The sequence below is a fragment of the Apteryx rowi genome, unplaced genomic scaffold (genome assembly GCF_003343035.1).
Source record: "Apteryx rowi isolate R43461 unplaced genomic scaffold, aptRow1 scaffold_202, whole genome shotgun sequence".
NCBI lineage: Eukaryota > Metazoa > Chordata > Aves > Apterygiformes > Apterygidae > Apteryx > Apteryx rowi.
The window spans coordinates 273814-290786 of NW_020448331.1; the positions used below are offsets into that span (position 1 = coordinate 273814).

A 16973-nucleotide genomic window follows, 5' to 3' on the forward strand; every position below is an offset into this window, starting at 1 on the left:
TTTAAAGTTTTGCTGGTTCCTGCCCTACTTAGCGGAAGTTGGCGGCCGTTTAATCTCTTGCTCCCTGGCTCTCCTCGCTAAAGCTTGATGACAGCTTGCTGCGTAGTGGGCTCGTGCGGTCGCTCCTGCGAAAGCTGGGGAGGGCTCGCGGGCGTCGGCGGGGCCGCGCCTGCCGCAGCCGTGTGTGTGGCTGCGAGCACTTGTAGGAGCGCAGCGCTGCCCCGCTGGGCTCGGCGAGGGGCTCGCACGGGAAATACCAGCCCCACGATAAGCTGATCCTTCGTTCGGGCTAGCAGTGCGCGGTCCCCGTTGGTCCTGCAAACTAGCTGCTCAGCTGTGCTGGGATACCTGGCTGGCCCTCCAGTATTTGTGAACTCGAAGGCTGACCCCGGTAAGTCACTGCAAATCTACCGATGTATTTGGGTCAGCTTCTGTATAAAACTCAATTGGCTTTGGGGTAGGGTTAAACCAAGCATGTGCTGTTATACTCTGGGTCACTTGGCTTAACTCCTCCAAGTAGCAGAATCAGTTTGCAGGCGGTGTGAGAAGGGGATTGCGCTGGCAGCACCACTGGCACCTGGCTGGGGCTGGCAAGCRCACCTGTGTGCAGCGTGCCAGTGTGCAGAGGAAATGTGCCTGTGAACTTTGCATGGGGCGAGCTGGGACTGCTCTGTGCTGGCGCTCTGTACCGATGTGAAGGCACCTGGCAACTGGACCTACTCTTGTTCTGTATGTTAAGGTGAACCAGAGCAGGTTTCCATTCTTAAGTCTAATTTAATGACTGTTACATGCATACTGGCATGTTGATGGTTAAGAAAGCATATAGCATCGTTCCCTATGGAAGGGCAAGGAGAAGGATGTTTCTTTGAGACTGGCATGGGAGAGGAATGAGACTGTTTCCTTCAAGAAAGATTGTCTACTGCTGCAGGTTGCTAAATTTCAATTAGCATTTAGCATGTGGCAGTGTAAAAGGACAATCATGCTTCTTTGGCAAGAACATCCACTTAAGTATGAGATGAAAATGTGAAGGTATTGAGCACGAAGCTTATTTTGCCACATAGACGGAGGACATGGCTAACTTCCCACAGCTTCAAGAGCAGACTGCTGCATGCTGTTCCTTTTTCCTCTTCCCCTCTCAGCCAGAGAAAMTGTTCCTTATTGTCTTGTAAAGAACATGGTGAGTGTTGTTTGAATGTTTTTGCCTGTCTTTTGATTATAATCAACAACAGGACTCCAGGCATCTCTGCAAGGTGTAAAAAGAGGAGGCCAGGCACACAACAGTGTGCTGCCTTAAAACTCTTCATATTCCTTCACTCCCCACACCATAGACATTTCTTAGGTGTAAGATGGAACAGGAAGATCAAATCTCTTTGCCTGAGAAGACTGTCTACTTCTAAAAGATACTAAAAGCTTCTGCCTGTACTATTTTGGTACAGAAGACTTGAGAACAAGTTCTTGACTCATGTGAAAGAGCTCTAATAAATATCCTGCCGCTTGGTATCATCTTGCTATTATATGTGCAAAGCATCAGCTACTGTGTCAACATCTGCCTAAGTGAAAGGTGTTTAAGGTGGAGAAAACATCACACAGCTCTTCTTTCTCTCCGTGTTGTCTGCAATGTTGCCTTATTTGGGGGGGGGAAGACCACAAGGCCTGAAGAGCCTGCCTTTCGTAACTGTAAATACCAGCTCCATGGGGTGCTGCAGGTAGCTTTCATGTGTCCTAGTAGAGTAGAACTTGAAGTCTGAAACTCCAGTATTTTCAGCAGTGCTCTGTTCCCCCCTGCCCCACCCCCAAGAAAAAAACAAAAACAAAAAACCCCACCACTGCTCAGTTCTTCTCTTCCAGCTGAAGAGAAGCCACCGCAGGTGGGAGAAGTTACTGAAGTCACTAGATGCCGAGTTTCACCATCCAACATGCAGTACTAATGTAGAAAGAGTTGAATGACTTCATACTAGGCTGGCTGAGAAGCAAGGGTGAGGGGGCTTTGGTTCAGGGCTTTGATATTTGTTGTATATTCATATATAAACCCAATTTCTTGTTTCCAACCAACTGTCTGTACTCTGTCAAGTATGTCCCTCCTACAGATAACAATGGAATAAAAGTTAAACATATGTAAAATCTCTCAGGTACATAATGAATGATTCTAAATAAAATGGAAACATGCAGTTAATATTACTGCCTCTATTCCCCTTGCCGTGTGTAGTGACGTATACATTGTATTCCTTGTGGGAGCCCTCGCTCTCTTCAGGCTTAGCTAATATGTAACAGTAACTCTGCGTGCTGCATTTGCATCATTTCTCATTAAAACCTCACCTTTTCTCTGAAATGCTACCAAAGTTACAGCAGGCAAATGTATATGCAGCCAGGGGTTCATATACTTCCAATTTACAATAAGCCTGCCCTGCTTCCCCCAGTATCCTGCCAGCTGGTGTAGCTCAGGCTTGTAATTAACTCRCTGCCTTCTAGGGTTCGGTTAATCTGTGAATCGCTGTGTGGATTGTAGCAAAAGGGGCACGTAGGCCAGCTGGACTCTGCAGGGAGCTTCAGACTGTTGACTCTCCGTCCAGTTGGCATTGCAGTTAGTGTTACTGGATGCTTTATGAAATGTGGTAGCTGCCACTGTTCTATGTATCCAGGCGTGCAATACTTCCAAACACTTCCAATGTCTAATTGAGATATTAAAATGATTAGCTAGATACATTGCTTCAATGCATTAGCTGCTCTAGCTTCTCTTAATTTTTGAAACTGAACCGGGCTTGGCCAGCTGAGATCATGGTCTTTCCCARCTTTCCCAGTGAATGGTTATAGGTCTTCCTCTTGATGTGGATTGATGGTTATAAGTGATCAAGCTGCAGTTTAGTGTGTCACTGCTCTTCAGCTGAACTGCGTTTGCTAATATGTGATTTTAGCCAGATGCAAATACAAAGTAGAGGAGGTAGCCTGGGCCACTGTAGAGGCTGGAGTGGTGTGATGGATAGTTGAGGAGCAGCCATATTCTGTAGGTGTGTAGCTTCCTTCTGGCTTTCTTTACAATGTGGTTGAACACATCTGTTTGTAATTTGAGTGGAGTACATGAAATAATTTTTAAAACATGTCTGTCTTTGTAGTTCCAAAGCTCTGGAGGATGCATGTTGTTAGCTAACATGGCTTAGCTGGCCAGTGGTAAAACCTGAAATCTTATCATTATCATTGCTAATCATGTATGTGTATCTGTGTGCACAAACAGCTACCTTTCACTGCCTTCTCTTTTTTTCAGATGTTCTAGCTGGAGTCCCCCTTGCTTTGAGAAGCAGAATGGCTTTCTCACAGTCCTGCTCTGAGAAGAGGGCATAACAGGTCAGCCACTGCACTTTCTCCAAGGCATAAATGGTTTTAGGGCATGTTTGAGTTAACAGCTATCTGTCTTCCGCAGCTCCTGTGGCTACAATAGTCTCTGGCCCTTTTTCTCCAACCTCCCTCAGCTAGGGAAATAGGGTTCAATAAAGCTGTGGAAAATCTGGTATTGCAGCTCCCAAGTAGAAGGCAAACTCATAACTGGTAGCAAGATCACAGCAAAATGTTTGACTAGGCTTCTCTTGCTGTATTTGCACTTACTTGGAAGGTTCCCGCACAGCCTAGGTATCGCGGTTACATAATCATATTACAGCGTTGCGTTACAAGGTGCCCCGTGCTTCTGTTGGCTCGAGTATCTGTTACATGATAGCAGCCTGGGCTTCCTGGGTGCTTGCTTGCCCCTGCTCTGTTCACTTCAGTTTGAGCTGRATGCTCTACTGATGCGTTCTCTTCTCTGTTTACTTGTTCTGTGTGGACTGGCTTTTAGTACCAATGAGACTCTCTGAGATCCAGCAAGGCCTGACCATCTGATCGTGAGACTCATCTACAAACATCCCCATTCTCAGGTACCCAAACTTTTTAAAGCTTTTTTTCCCTTTCCCTTGCTTAATGCTTAGATTTTCCTGTATAATAGTGTTTTGCAGCAGTCTTCCTGGAGGAAAATATGTCACTGTTTTTGTCTTTAATTCATCTTTCAGCTCCAGTTTTTGGCTTAAAATGTCAGGGATAAGTTGTCTTTTGCTCTGTTGAGTTCAGTGCTACACTGCATCATGTTGCCAAGGGCTGTCTGCTTCGCGGTGGAATCTGAGTGGGGTGGAATCAGTGTAATGTCTCAAACCAGCAGCCCAGTCTTTTGTGTTTCTGATGTTTGTAGATGGTATTAATAGGGGCAGCATCCTAAAGGACTTACAGAAAGCAGCTTAAGAACATTTTAGATGTTTTACATACTTCCTTCAGATGCTGATATTGGTGCCTGCTTGAGGGTTAAAACCCCAGCAAAAGAGTCTGAGGGAGGAATCCTGATGAGAACAGTGAGAGGAGGTTAGGAGAAATGAAATGCTGAGAACTGAATTGTTACCATTACATGCAGTTATTTTCCTAGTTCAGCTGGAAGCAGTGGGCATCCAGTCAGTGGGATGTGATTGCTAGCTAAGCGTCAGGCATGTTCTCTAGGCATGCTGTTTCCTTTTTCTTTCTTTTAGTGGGGTTAAAACAGCTGGATGCTACTGTGTGCCCAAAAGCATTTAAAATGCTAACAAAGAGGAAGCCAAGGCTTAGCACTGGAAATGGTTGCAATATAAGGGATTTTGCATGGTGATATCAAACAATGCAGAAAGGAGGATAAAAAAATCACCATTTAAGTTTAGCAAGCCCTCTGAGAGGCTTCCTTCTCCAGGGTACARTCAGTTGATTCTGACTTTACATCTCTGTTTTGTGCTTTATTATCATGAGTTTTGTTTAAGCTCTAAGTGGAATTCACTGCAATAGTGTTGGGAAGCAGCAAAGTACGGTATTGTTTACTGGACACAGCACTGGGATTGCAGGCTGTGTTTCATTCTAAGTGACACAGGGCAAGATATCTTCCCTAATATGTTTCCTCCTCCCTAGCTGTGAAAAAGACTTAAGGCTTCTAGTAAGGTCTATAGGTGAAAATTGCTAGGACATGTTGCAGTAGAGTTATGTTTCCGATAAAGGATCTAAAATCTGCTKTTTTTTTTTCTTTTACAGGTGTGTAGTAAAAATGGTGCAGAAGTACCAGTCCCCTGTTCGGGTCTACAAATATCCTTTTGAGCTCGTCATGGCAGTGAGTAACACTCAGCATTTCTACTTCTCTCGCAGCTAAGGACTGCAACCTCTGTCTTATTTGACATAAGGCAGTGGGAGGTGGGGAACTGCAGTTTTGGCTAGTATGTCTTTATGGCAATCTTTTGGGTACATTGTGGGAACAGAGGTTTAATTCTTGTTATCTTTCATCCTTTATTCAATTCTTTGTGAAAAATCAGAATAAACATCTAAATATTTTAATAGCCAGTTTAATTAGTAGAGGAGAAAAAGAAACCTTCCATAACATGCAAGAGTAATATCACAAAGAAGGAAAAAATGTAACGTTTGGGTGAATGGGGTTAGACAGTTTGTGGTCAGACACTGTCTTTGCATTGTCACAAAATACCATTTGGTGTAGAATCTCTTGATCTGAGCAAAAATGATTAAAAAGTGGTAATGAGATAGCTTTGGCCTGAATATTTTTGGAGACTCTCAGTTTTTCTCATCCTGGTCAGTATGGTAGGATATCTGTATCTAGAACTCAATTCTAAATCACACTGAACCTCTTGATTTTGTTAAAAATGGGAAATTTTTGGAAAAAAATCTTCCATATTATTCTTCCCTGTTCACCCCGTGATTGAAATGTTGGGAAATATCTCTCTCTAAATTTTGTAATTTCCAAAAGAGGCTTCAGGGCTGCGATTGAAATTCTTCCACTGGTGATGCGGAAAGTTAATGTGGCCATGTAACTTCCTTAGACAGGTACAGTTGGAGGGCATATGTGGTATTCTGGACTTTGTCACTGTTTTTCAAGGTGTGTGCCAAATATTCTTCTGAAGGGCTTGCTCCTTGTATTTCAAGGGCAGCACTGAGCATTTAGGCCTATATCTCAGAGGTTTGCATACAGATTCTTGCAAGGCTTTGTTTTGTAACTTCTGTTGAGCATTTCAGTCCACTCTAGGATTCCCTGAGGCTTGGTACTTGAGACTTTTGTAGTCTGCTGCTTTTTCCATTGTCTTCCTTCCTCGTTGAACATGGACAACAATTTTCTTTGGTCTGTTAGGGATCAAGAATGAAGATGAAAAGCTATAGCCTACAGATAGTTGAAATCATCCCCATGAGTGGAAAGGAGAGCCTGACTTGTGCTTTGTGTGTCTCTTGACAACACTACCTCTTTTGGGTTCCTGGGAAATCAGTGCCATAAGATCTGTTTATCCAAAACAATCTCTAGTCTTCTATTTCAGTAGTTAAAACTGGATGAGAGTTTCTTTGTTTSGGCCAAAGTGTGTGTGCACCCCAAAGACAGCAGCACTCCCTCAGCTAAGAGTAGTTGCCATTCACCTTAATACTTTCCGATTATCAAAATAAACACTTTATTTTTGATGCTTGGATTTTCTTCCCTTTTTTTCACTTTTTCCCCTCTTTCCAGTCTTGTCTGAGTTTGCAGTGGTTGTTTAACAGCTAAGCCGGTAAYTTGCTGTAGATATGGGTGCAGCCTAAGGTTGCACCCTACCTGCTTGTGTTAGTGAAACTTTTCTGGGTATGTTCTTTGCTGTCTTAGTGTAGCCTGTCTTAGAATAAGATAGCAATGCTTGTTATGAAGATACCAGTAGACTTTGCTGTATACATAGCTCTCCGCATTTCTACTGTCTAGATTAGTAGGATAACCCTAACACCAGATGCCCAACAATAGATTGGCTGCTAATACAGGAGGGTGGGTTGCCTCTAGACAAATCCTTTGTAAGCTTGTTAGCAGAATACCTAAAGGCCAGGGTTTGATGGGTTTATTTTTCAAGTGGTTTAATTTTATATGATTTCAGTTTATTTGCTTTCAATTTTGGCTTTTTGACATGATAGAACTCATAATTCCCTGGAGTTTCAAGGCTGGGATTGTAAATGCCATCTTTTTGGTGTTGAGCAAACTTGAACTCTTATTACCTTAGCAAAAGTATTAGTTCTCTTTCTTATGTAGATTGTTACTTGTGCAAGGTCACCCAAAGGACTGCATGGTGGAGTAAGGAATTGAATGTAGACCCCTTGGTCCCACTCTAATGTCCTGTTAAAACCATGTGTTCACAGTAGGATTTGTTTTATTATCAATACTGATGTCGTAAATACTCTGAAGACAGTAGTGCTCAAATCTAGCGGCAGTTCATGCAGGCCGAGTTGAACGCAGGCTTCTTTATTATATTTGGTATGTTTAGATGGAGTCTTCCCTTTGTGTGGAGGCAGTGCAAATTTCTCAGAGCTGTCAAGTGCTGCTGTCAGTTGCTGGAAGTTTCACATGGAGCGTAGGCGTACAGTGAGGCTGTTTTGCTCTTGAGCACATGGTATTGCTGTTAATCTGCCTCAACATAAATCTGACAGCAGCTTCCCCACTACTGGGAACCTTGTATTCAGCTGCTTTCATCTTTTCCCCTCAAATGCTTTGTGCAAACCTTTGGAATGCCATGATCTCATACCCTGGTTTATGAGAGGAACCCAAAGCTCATGTGGGTGATCACAAGACACCTCCACATTTTACAGGTCTCTGTGTCCTCTTCAGCATGATATTCCTGTGCTTGTTTCCTCATCTGTTTGATGGGGAGGGTCATCATATCTTCTGTGGTCTGTTAGACTGTGTGTCATGAGGTGTGTGTTAGAAAAACTATTTTCCCCCAGTACTTCTGGTGTTTGGGTCACACTGTAGTAAATAGTGTGTGTATCTCATTCAGTTATGAGGATCTGAGAAATAGGATCATCATAGCCAAATGAGCCAAGCAATCCATTGCATCCTGACCTTATTAAAGCACATAGTGTTTCCCATGCCTTTCATTCAGCCCTACCATCAGGAATATGATTTATTTTATGGGCTTCTCAAAAGTGCATGTTTGTGCAACTTATCCGCTAGACAGCATGAGGCTGTGCTTAACAGATGAGCCAGTGCTTTTACTGGTAATATGTTTGTTATATTGGATCTCTGCATAATTGCCTATGAATTTACACTCTGCTGATTACTAATACTTCTGCAGCTTGCATTCTGACTTTCACAGGCAGTAGATTTGACGTATCTTCCCAGTCTTTCATAACACACATCCCTTCTTGGTCTCTTTGCTAGACCTGTGCATCCGAGGAATTAAAAAGGAATCAACTTAGCAAGTCTCTTTTGGCCATTTAGGAGTTTTGAATTTTTTCTCTTCTTCTGCCCCTCCCCCCCCTTTTTTTTTTTAAAAAATATGATCTTTCCACACCTGTCCAAATTCACAGTGGTCATTTTCACATGCTTTGTTCCTAATCTGCATTCACACTAAAGGACTGCAAATATTATGCTCTTCAAATTATAACCAGTGCCTGACATCTTTATCCCACATACTTGAAAAGAACCTTGACTTTTGTTATGCTTTATCTTCTCATGTTTTTCCTTTCCATTTGATTTCTTTTTTTGTTTCTCCTTTTAATTGGAGCTGTTCTCAAACGAGTTCTCCAGCCAAGTTTGTGCCTCTGAGGACCTGATCTTATGTTCTCCTCAATTAGATCGGCAAGTCTAAGATTGCACACCTCCTGATTTTACTTTAGAGCCAAGTAATCCCCAAATGCAAACGCACTTTTTTTTTTGATATAGTATTCGTGTTGCAGTTTTAAAGCTAAAGTTTTATACTAAAAATGTTATAAAGAGGGACAAATCCGGAAGGAGGGATATTTCTGCCAAATAGCTCATGAGCGATAACTTGTTCTGAATGATGCAAATTTTTGTGAGCCCTCTCTGACATAGSAAGATAAATCATTTGATTTGGGTGAGCAAGTCCAAAATGCATAGTCATATAGGAAACAGCTTGCTAAGCTAAGCTTGCGTTTTTGATATCATTCGTTACCAATGAATTATTAGGTCAGATAAAATAGTTTTAGACTGAGACTCAAATTGGGGAGTTTTGTTCCCGTTAATTTTAGTAATGCTCTCCGCCCTTTACACTTGCAATTGACATTATCTGCCATTTTGATGTACTTTATAGTGTACCCTAATTTTTCTTAGAATGCTTCTTAATACTACAGAATCTGAATCCCCCTTAGGAACTCTCACATTGTCTTCTGTACTTGGTGTGCAGTTTGAACTGCTGCGGTAGTATTGTAAATGAGGAACTCAATGACTGCGCTTCTGTTGGTTTTAAATGTGCTGAGAGGACCAAGCAATGCACTTCATGTTCAGCTGTTATTGCTACTACTGGAAATTTCTGGTTTCTGTTGAGTGCGAGTGGTCTTTCTGCACAGGGTGGTGCCAAGGGAGAAATAGTATAGGATTCAGATCCTGGAAAGGGAACGTTGTACTTGTGGATTTCATACCTTTAACCAAAATGTACACATAGACAGCAGTGGCATATGTTTCTCACTGCACTGGTCAAATGGTGCTATTCAGTCTAAGGTGCTTCTGCTATGGTCTCCAGCAAAGTTGCATGCAATGATGATTTGGGATGGGGTGTTGTTCTGTGAGCATGTCTGTGGCTTGCAGCCTTTGCGTGTCTCAGACATCCCTTGGAATGTCCAGTAGATCTGCTAGATCATGATTCACCCACTTGTGTTGGTCTGGAAGTGGAAACTTGGCTGTAAAAGGTCCTGGCTTGCCACCTGTCCTTCCAAACAGCTCTATGACTCTCTTCTAGCTTTGGTAGCAATTAACCGCTCTTTGCATTTAATTGATCTAGAGTTCTTGATTTTTCAGGTAAGATAAAGTAGGAAATTAATGGAACCAGGGATGGTGTATGCTTCTGTTTCTTAATATGGCTTGAATGTCACGGTCACTAACAAGCTGGGCGGCAAGTTTAGTTCAGACTACGATGTTGCAGTTTTATCCAGACTCAGAACCTACTTCACATGGAACTGTTAGTAGAAAATATTCCTCTCCATCTTCTTAACTCTCATCCCATATCCCAGGATCATAGCCCATCAAAAGCAAATACTCCATGGTCTCTGTGTGAGATGTTTTTATTTTGTTGTTTTGGGTTTTTTTTTCCTCACGTGCCCAGCCCTGCTGAGGCAGTCTTGCTGATATTCACTGGATTTGTCAGGCATCCTTGCTCTTGCCCCAAAATAATCAACCAGCACGCAAGCCTTGATTACACTGGCTGTTTGCAAATTGGCGAAGCTGCTTTGAAGTCAATGAAGCTTTGCTTGTTTATACTCATTGAGGATCTGGCCCATAGTACATGTAACAGTTAAACATCCCGTACAATTAAAATCAAAATGCATCTTATTTCACTATCTTGCCTGTGCTCTTTTGTGCCAAAAGTGATAGGGGGCTTGCATATGCAGCCTGGTTGAAAGCAGCTTCTYGCTATGCTAGCTGTCAGGATTAGCTGTGGGAGGAATAACTCTGAACACTGAGCTACAGGTCCTGACAAYTGGAACTTCTTTCTGTTTACCTTTTCAAAATGATTTTTATTTATGCCTTTTCAGCATCAGCATGTATCATGTTACAGATGTTAGATTTTTTAGTAGCTTTATTTGATGACTGCTTCCTGTCACATCTAGCATATTGGTAGTATAAAGAGACTTTAAATCCTGATGTACTGTGCATGCTCAGCTCTCTAATGCTGTGGTGTCTTAAAGGATCAGTGTTTCACTGATTGGTGCAATGGTTGTTTGGCAGTGGAGTCTCTGAGCCCTCTTGTGCCAGGTGATGTAGACACCAGAGTAAGCCTAGTTCAAACAGCTTGCAGCATGCATCAGCAACAGACAAAATGGTGGGTGAAGGGAGTATAATGCACAAGCAGAATGATGACTAGCAAGGATCATGTTGGTTCTGTGGGTTTGTTTAGAATGACAGGTTCAATATGCATGTTCACAGCACATCCAGGTATCAAGACTGCTGCCTTGCTACATAAGACTTGCAGATTGGCTGTTTAGGTCAACTACAGTTCAATATTTTACAGTGCTTACAGCACAAATATATCACAATATGTATTTTGGAGTTTCTACATACTTAATAGTAATTACAGACTGGAATATCCCAGTCTGAAATTACAAGCTATTGTCGTTATTCTAAGTAATATCCCAGACTGATTTTTATATAAAGAAAAGTGGAATCTTGGCTAAAATATTTGATGCTGGTTTATAGCCTCTGCTTTCAAGGTTGGGCCCTGGTAAAAAGAAGCACCCTTGCTGCAGGGAGAACAGAGCCGTTTCTGGCAGCTGGAATCCCTCTGAAGCGGTAATGATGGTGTGGCTGTGCAGAGCAGCTGAAGGGATTGCAGTGGAGCTCCAAGTGCAGCATCTGGGGGAATGCCAGGGAGGAGGTGCCTGCAATGACCTGCTACCCACAGCGTCTTTGGATTTCTGCAAATGGCATGCAGTAGTGTTTGGCAGCATGTGGCCTGCATGCCCGGTGCTCCTTTGGCTCCTTTGGAGCTGCTCTGATGTAGATAATGACACAGTTTTCAGATCCTGTCTGAAATGGTATTTCTGGTTGACAGTATGCTAGAGATTGAGAGAGAACCAAGATGCAGGGGGGAAATTTTTTAAAGTAGTTATTCTTTGGTGTTCCATCCCTGTCAAACATAGTATACATGAAAGAGAACTATCTACTCACTTTAGCAGGGTTGTTAGATATATAGAACTTGCCTCCTGAGTGCAGACAAATGATCTTTGGATTTGGATGCTGTCTTCAACCATGATCTGTGCCAGGTATTTTAAAGGAAGGCAGCTTCCCTTGTTTCCTCTCTTTCTGCTATGTTTTGAAAATAATATTTGTTGTGACTGGCAGAAGTTACTGGGTTAACATTTTGTACACTTACAGAAGATCTAGTGTTGACTCAAGACATGCTGTTTCAGTGTGACTTGATGGTTTGAGACCACAGGGTCAAGATACAGTATAAACATCACAACATCTTACTGCTGAGAAACATTTGGCAACAAAAGTCTGAAGGTGATGATCCCCATGTCAGCTGGGGAGACTCTTTACAGCTGTACTTGCTTGTGCAGACCTGCCACCTCCTCCTTCCAATATTAAGCACAATGAGAGTGAGCATTAGTCAGGCTGAGCAAATAGCTGACATTTCTGTTGAACTTATGGTGTGGGATATTTCCCCTCCAGTGAGTAGAAAGTGTTTGGTAAATGCTGTGGTAATTTACCACAGCTACTGGGAGCAAATAGAAGTGTTTATTCATTCGGAGTTCTAGCGAGCACCTGCTGGCAACATTTGTACACCCTGGCCTGCTTAGTGTATGTTGTGGGCATCATGCAAGTCTCTTCTTTTATAGTTTTGCTTTGCCAGTTCTAAGACTTTATTTGCTTGGAAAGAATGTTTAGGAAAGGTTGGTTTTGGCACAATGCGTAGATTTGGAGATAAGATTTACAGCAATTCTGTCATTCAAGGAATCTGTGTAGGGTATTTCCGGTTTTCTTTAATCATCTTCTCCAGCTGCAAAATGGAGGCTTGTTGCATTAAAGTAGGATGAGTAGCATCTCAAGCTTAACCTGATCAGTGCAGTCTAGTGCTAGAATGGAAGAGCTCCAAAGCTGTCATTCAATGGCACTCCAGCATAGCACAAGGAGACAAAGTGTAGCTTCAGGTGTCACCAATGCCTTGTATTTCAGTGGTGCCTAAAGGACCCTTTTCTATTCTACAGAATGTATTAACGCAGAAGATAGTCCATGCTCAACAGTTTATTATCTAAAAGACCTGAGAAAATTTAGAACCAGCATCAGTTGTTAAATCTCAATCAGCATGCAGATGGTTTTTTGGATTTATTTGGTTTTTGTTTTGTTTTTTTAACTTTTAAGCACAGTGGCCTGTCCAGCAGCTTCTGGCAATGACAAATTGTCCTGCCAGCCACTAGGGACTACTTTCTGAGTCAGCCTTTTTGATTTGAGGTGATTCATTGGGCAGTCTGTGTTTGACATAATGCTTGCTTGTTGTGTTTTGCTCTTCAAGGYTGTAGTCACCTGAGGTGTCTGCTTCAATGCCTGCCTTGTTCAGTGCATCTGTCTCTACCCACAAGGGGGTATGCAAATGTGTGCAACTAGCTGGCAATAATTCCTGGATAAGGCATCGCTTCCATGGGTATTTGTAAAGGCCAGTGCATTCTGTGCTGTTCGTGTCTTGAACTGCTCCCTAAGTTTCTCCTCTCTAGTAAGCAGCAGAGAATGCTGTAGCAGAATAGCTTGAGTAGGATAATATTTTTTCTCAGGCAGGAGATCAGACACGTTGGTGATTTCCTGAGTTAGCTGTGTGCAGCTGCAGTGCATGCCCTGGTTTTAGTAGGTTTGCTGTGTCACTTGGTTGTGCTTGTATTGTAATAACCAGCTGGTGCTCTCTGAATTGTTTCTTTCACCAAATCTGAAGAAATGAGGCAGATTATTGGCTGTAGTCCAGGGAGAGACAACACTAGGTCAATGTTTATATCTAGGGTTCTGAGGTCCAGTGGGCTTCTCACTGGCAGATCRTTTTCTTATTCCCAGCAAAGGTATTTTTCTCAGTCCCCAAAGAATTTTATGCTATTCTGCAGCTGCTTTGTATCCCCTTAAAAAGGTGTTATCTTCCCCTGACTTCAGTGCATTTTTATACCCCAAATATCTGATCCCTCCCCCCTTCCTGTTGTTCCATGTGTATTTTGTTTTGTGCTGTCTGTGAGTAGCAAGAAATAGGTCTCTGTTCTAGCCATTATGAAGGAAATGGGTTATTACATCTGGTGGATACATATACAGGCCCTGTGGTTCCCTTCAACACTTAGACTAAGTAGTGGAAGGGACTGCTGGGTGAAATGGTTGCTTCTTGGAAGGCTACGTTCTGAAAACACCTGGATCTGGAGAGAGATTTATGTATTACTAGAGCTGCTCAAGAGCTGGTCAAAATCCATCCACTTCTACCTAGCAATGATAAGGAGTCTTGTCTTGCTCCTTAGTCATCTCTTTTCAAAGGTATGATGATCTGGCCATCTTTAGCTTAAAACTTGGTATCATCTCCTCCTCTTTCTCCTTTCACCTAAACACAGATGTACATGTTCTTCCTTTATCCTGGCAAATTGCACATGGCTGTCACATGCCTTTGAGGAATCTTGTTAATTAATACAAATTTAGCTCTGTGTTCAGTCATGAAAGTTTGAAGTGTCTTAGCTCTTAGCCCAAGGGTGAAGTCTGCTACTTTTAACCTATTCATATAACATTAACCATGGCAGTCTCTGTCTCAATCAGGTGAGTAATAGCTTAGTTCTTTCATGTGCTCTATACAATATCATTTTCCACTGTAACTGAGCTTTTACATGCTTGAAGATCCGCCTTGAGTTCATCTTAGCATGCAGGAGTCAGTCCATACTTTTTCCCATTTYTGTGCACTTGCCTGCATCTGAAACAGCAGATCTCCATGCTGCCATCTCTAAGGATCTCCACCAATATTTAAAAAAAAAAAAAAAAAAGAGAGAGAGAAAGAAAAAAGCAAGCCCATGCAGCCACTTCAGAGCATCATTTATCAAGTAGAAGGTGAATGTTTTCCTGCTAGCTGCTCTTCCAAAATAGCTTGGTATGTTTCTGTGTATTTAGCAAGCTCTTTATGTTGAATCTGCTAAAGGATCTGCATGCTGATAGGGAAGATCCAAGCCATTTGCCTTTTTGCTGTATATTAGTGGGAAGCTTGAAGAGCCTRTCTTAGAAAGATGACTGGTGGGGTGAGAAAGCCAGAACTGCTACCCTGGGAATCAGTATGTGACCTTTGCTGACTTCCTGTATTTTCCACTTCAGTTTTCTTTCATGAACAGAGAGGATAACATTTCCTCTGGGATATTATGATACGAAACTAGATAATCTAACTTGAGAGCTGTGTCATGCTGGAGCACATTGGAGCCACTCAGGACTTAGCAGGCAGTGGGCTGGGATAAACTGCCAGAAGTCTGTATATTTGCAGGAAAGCTCACTTTTCGAGGTGTTTTGTTTCATGCAGTAATTCAGTACTTGGACTTCCTTGTTGTTTTGAATTCCTGAGGCCTGTGTTGTGTAATTGATTTCAAGGTCACTTGTCGGAAAGGTTGTTGAAACCCACAGAGAAGAAACAGGAGTAGCTGTTATAAAGATCTAAACCTCTGGCCATGTGCTGTAGTTCTCTGGATCGTATACAAAGCAAGAATGTTATAGCCATTGTCAATCTACTGGAGATTAATTAAATTSGAGAGGGGAGCAGGAACACTCTTGCACTGTTGATACGCATAACAGCTAGGTACTATGAAGATGAGGGGCTCAAGGGAGGACCTCTGTGCTTTGGAGCAAGGTGGATAAGCAGGCACAAGGTGGATGGAGTGCAGAGCAGGGTAATCTTCACTCCTCTGTGGTTGTGAGGCATTAGAATGTCATTTTTTTTGTTTTTGACACTCATATGCTCATATAACATATTCTCTTTTGGCATCCAGTTGACCTTCAGGGCAATCTGTCACAGATGCATTTTTTTAAACTGATTATTGTGTATTTGATCAGCAGTTTAGGACCCTTAAGTGTGGCTTCCTTGTGTTGCCCTCAAAGGCTCTGTTCTTGCAACAAAAAAGTATTAATTTGATTTTTGGCTATCACGGTGTTGGCCCCATAATCTCCTTGGCCAGCATAGGTAAAACTGCCCTCTGCAGACACATTTCCTAGCAGATTGCTGGCCGAAGCTTGTTATTGCCTGGCAAAACCTCAGTCAAATCTCTTTACTGTACTGATTTTATAGTCAGCCATATCACAGCTGATTAATTGTGGCTCAGTGTGGTTAATCATCTGTCAGCTCCTGTGGCACTAACTTGTCTTGGACTGAGATGTAGAGGTCATCTTGTAAGCAGTCTGAAATACCCTCTCCGTACCACCTCTAATCATACTTATGTAATAAAGTTGGATGTTCCCCTTCCCCAGCACCCCGTGCAGTGGCAGTCACCCTACTGCTCTCTGGCCGCGTGGGTTCCCTCAGCACATGTGCTAAGGTGCTTCGAATGGCTGTGCAGGTCATGCCAGTGTGTATGCTTGTATGAAGATGCCACTAGCCTTTGCACAGATTTCCCCTCTTGTCTTCCCTTCAGTATAAAATGAAGTTTTGACACTATTGAAACTCTGAGTGTCTGTTATGAATTTTTCCTGCATGATTTAAATTTTAGAAATGAAACATTGTTTCATACTAGAAATTTTCATGTTTTCTACTCTTTAGAATTTTTTTTACACTTTAAATGCACCAAAGAATAAAAGTTGATTATAATTTCAAGCAAAATATCTAGAAGAGTTCAAACAATCCCAAATTTCTGTCTTCACCGAGCTCTGTTGTGAATTTAGAACTTTAATGATGTGTAATTTCAATCTGAGAGAGATTATTATAAAGTTTTAAATGGCATTTGTGTGTTGGACAGATGTTGCATGCAGTCCAATACAAAAAACACTTGCTCTGTTTTTTTGCAGCAATATTTTTGTGACAAATCTAGGACAAAAAGCTTGATGTAAAGAAAGTCGCTTGTGGGCCTGAGTCAACCAGCTCTTGTGAAACAATTGTATTAGGGTGAAGAGTTCTCTTAAAAAGCACACTGCTCTGAACCTTTAAGAAAAGAATTATTGTAAACTGGGCTGTTGAAATAGTTTTCTTGGTTAATCAGGTGTATGCAGTGCCCCACGTTGCCTAGACAGCTTCTGCAACAGCTGTTCATTTGCTTGGAGATTTTCTTCAGTCTGATCTGACATGAAGTCAGTACTGAAGACTCTGCTGGAAAAGGCAGCCCAAGCCTGGGATTCAGTGTGAAGTGTTGGCTTCTTTGGGCTGGAGGATCTGCATGTGATCAAAGTGTTAGTTTGAATGAATGTTAATCCCAGTAGGGTTTATAAAAGGGCAGGGAGTGGCTTCACCAAACCATTATTATTTTTTCTTCTTTTTTTCTACGTTTGATTCTGTTCAAGACTTCAG

General features: G+C 42.2%; 1 protein-coding gene across 1 annotated transcript in view; it reads left to right on the forward strand.

Moving 5' to 3' along the window:
* SEC14L5 (SEC14 like lipid binding 5) overlaps positions 1-16973 on the forward strand; it is a 43830-nt gene continuing 26857 nt past the window's right edge. Inside the window, exons 1-4 of the mRNA XM_026063878.1 lie at positions 1-391; positions 3260-3339; positions 3824-3902; positions 5065-5140. Coding sequence (XP_025919663.1) covers positions 5078-5140 — 63 coding nt within the window. The 5' untranslated portion in view covers positions 1-391; positions 3260-3339; positions 3824-3902; positions 5065-5077. The remainder of the gene's footprint in view (positions 392-3259; positions 3340-3823; positions 3903-5064; positions 5141-16973) is intronic.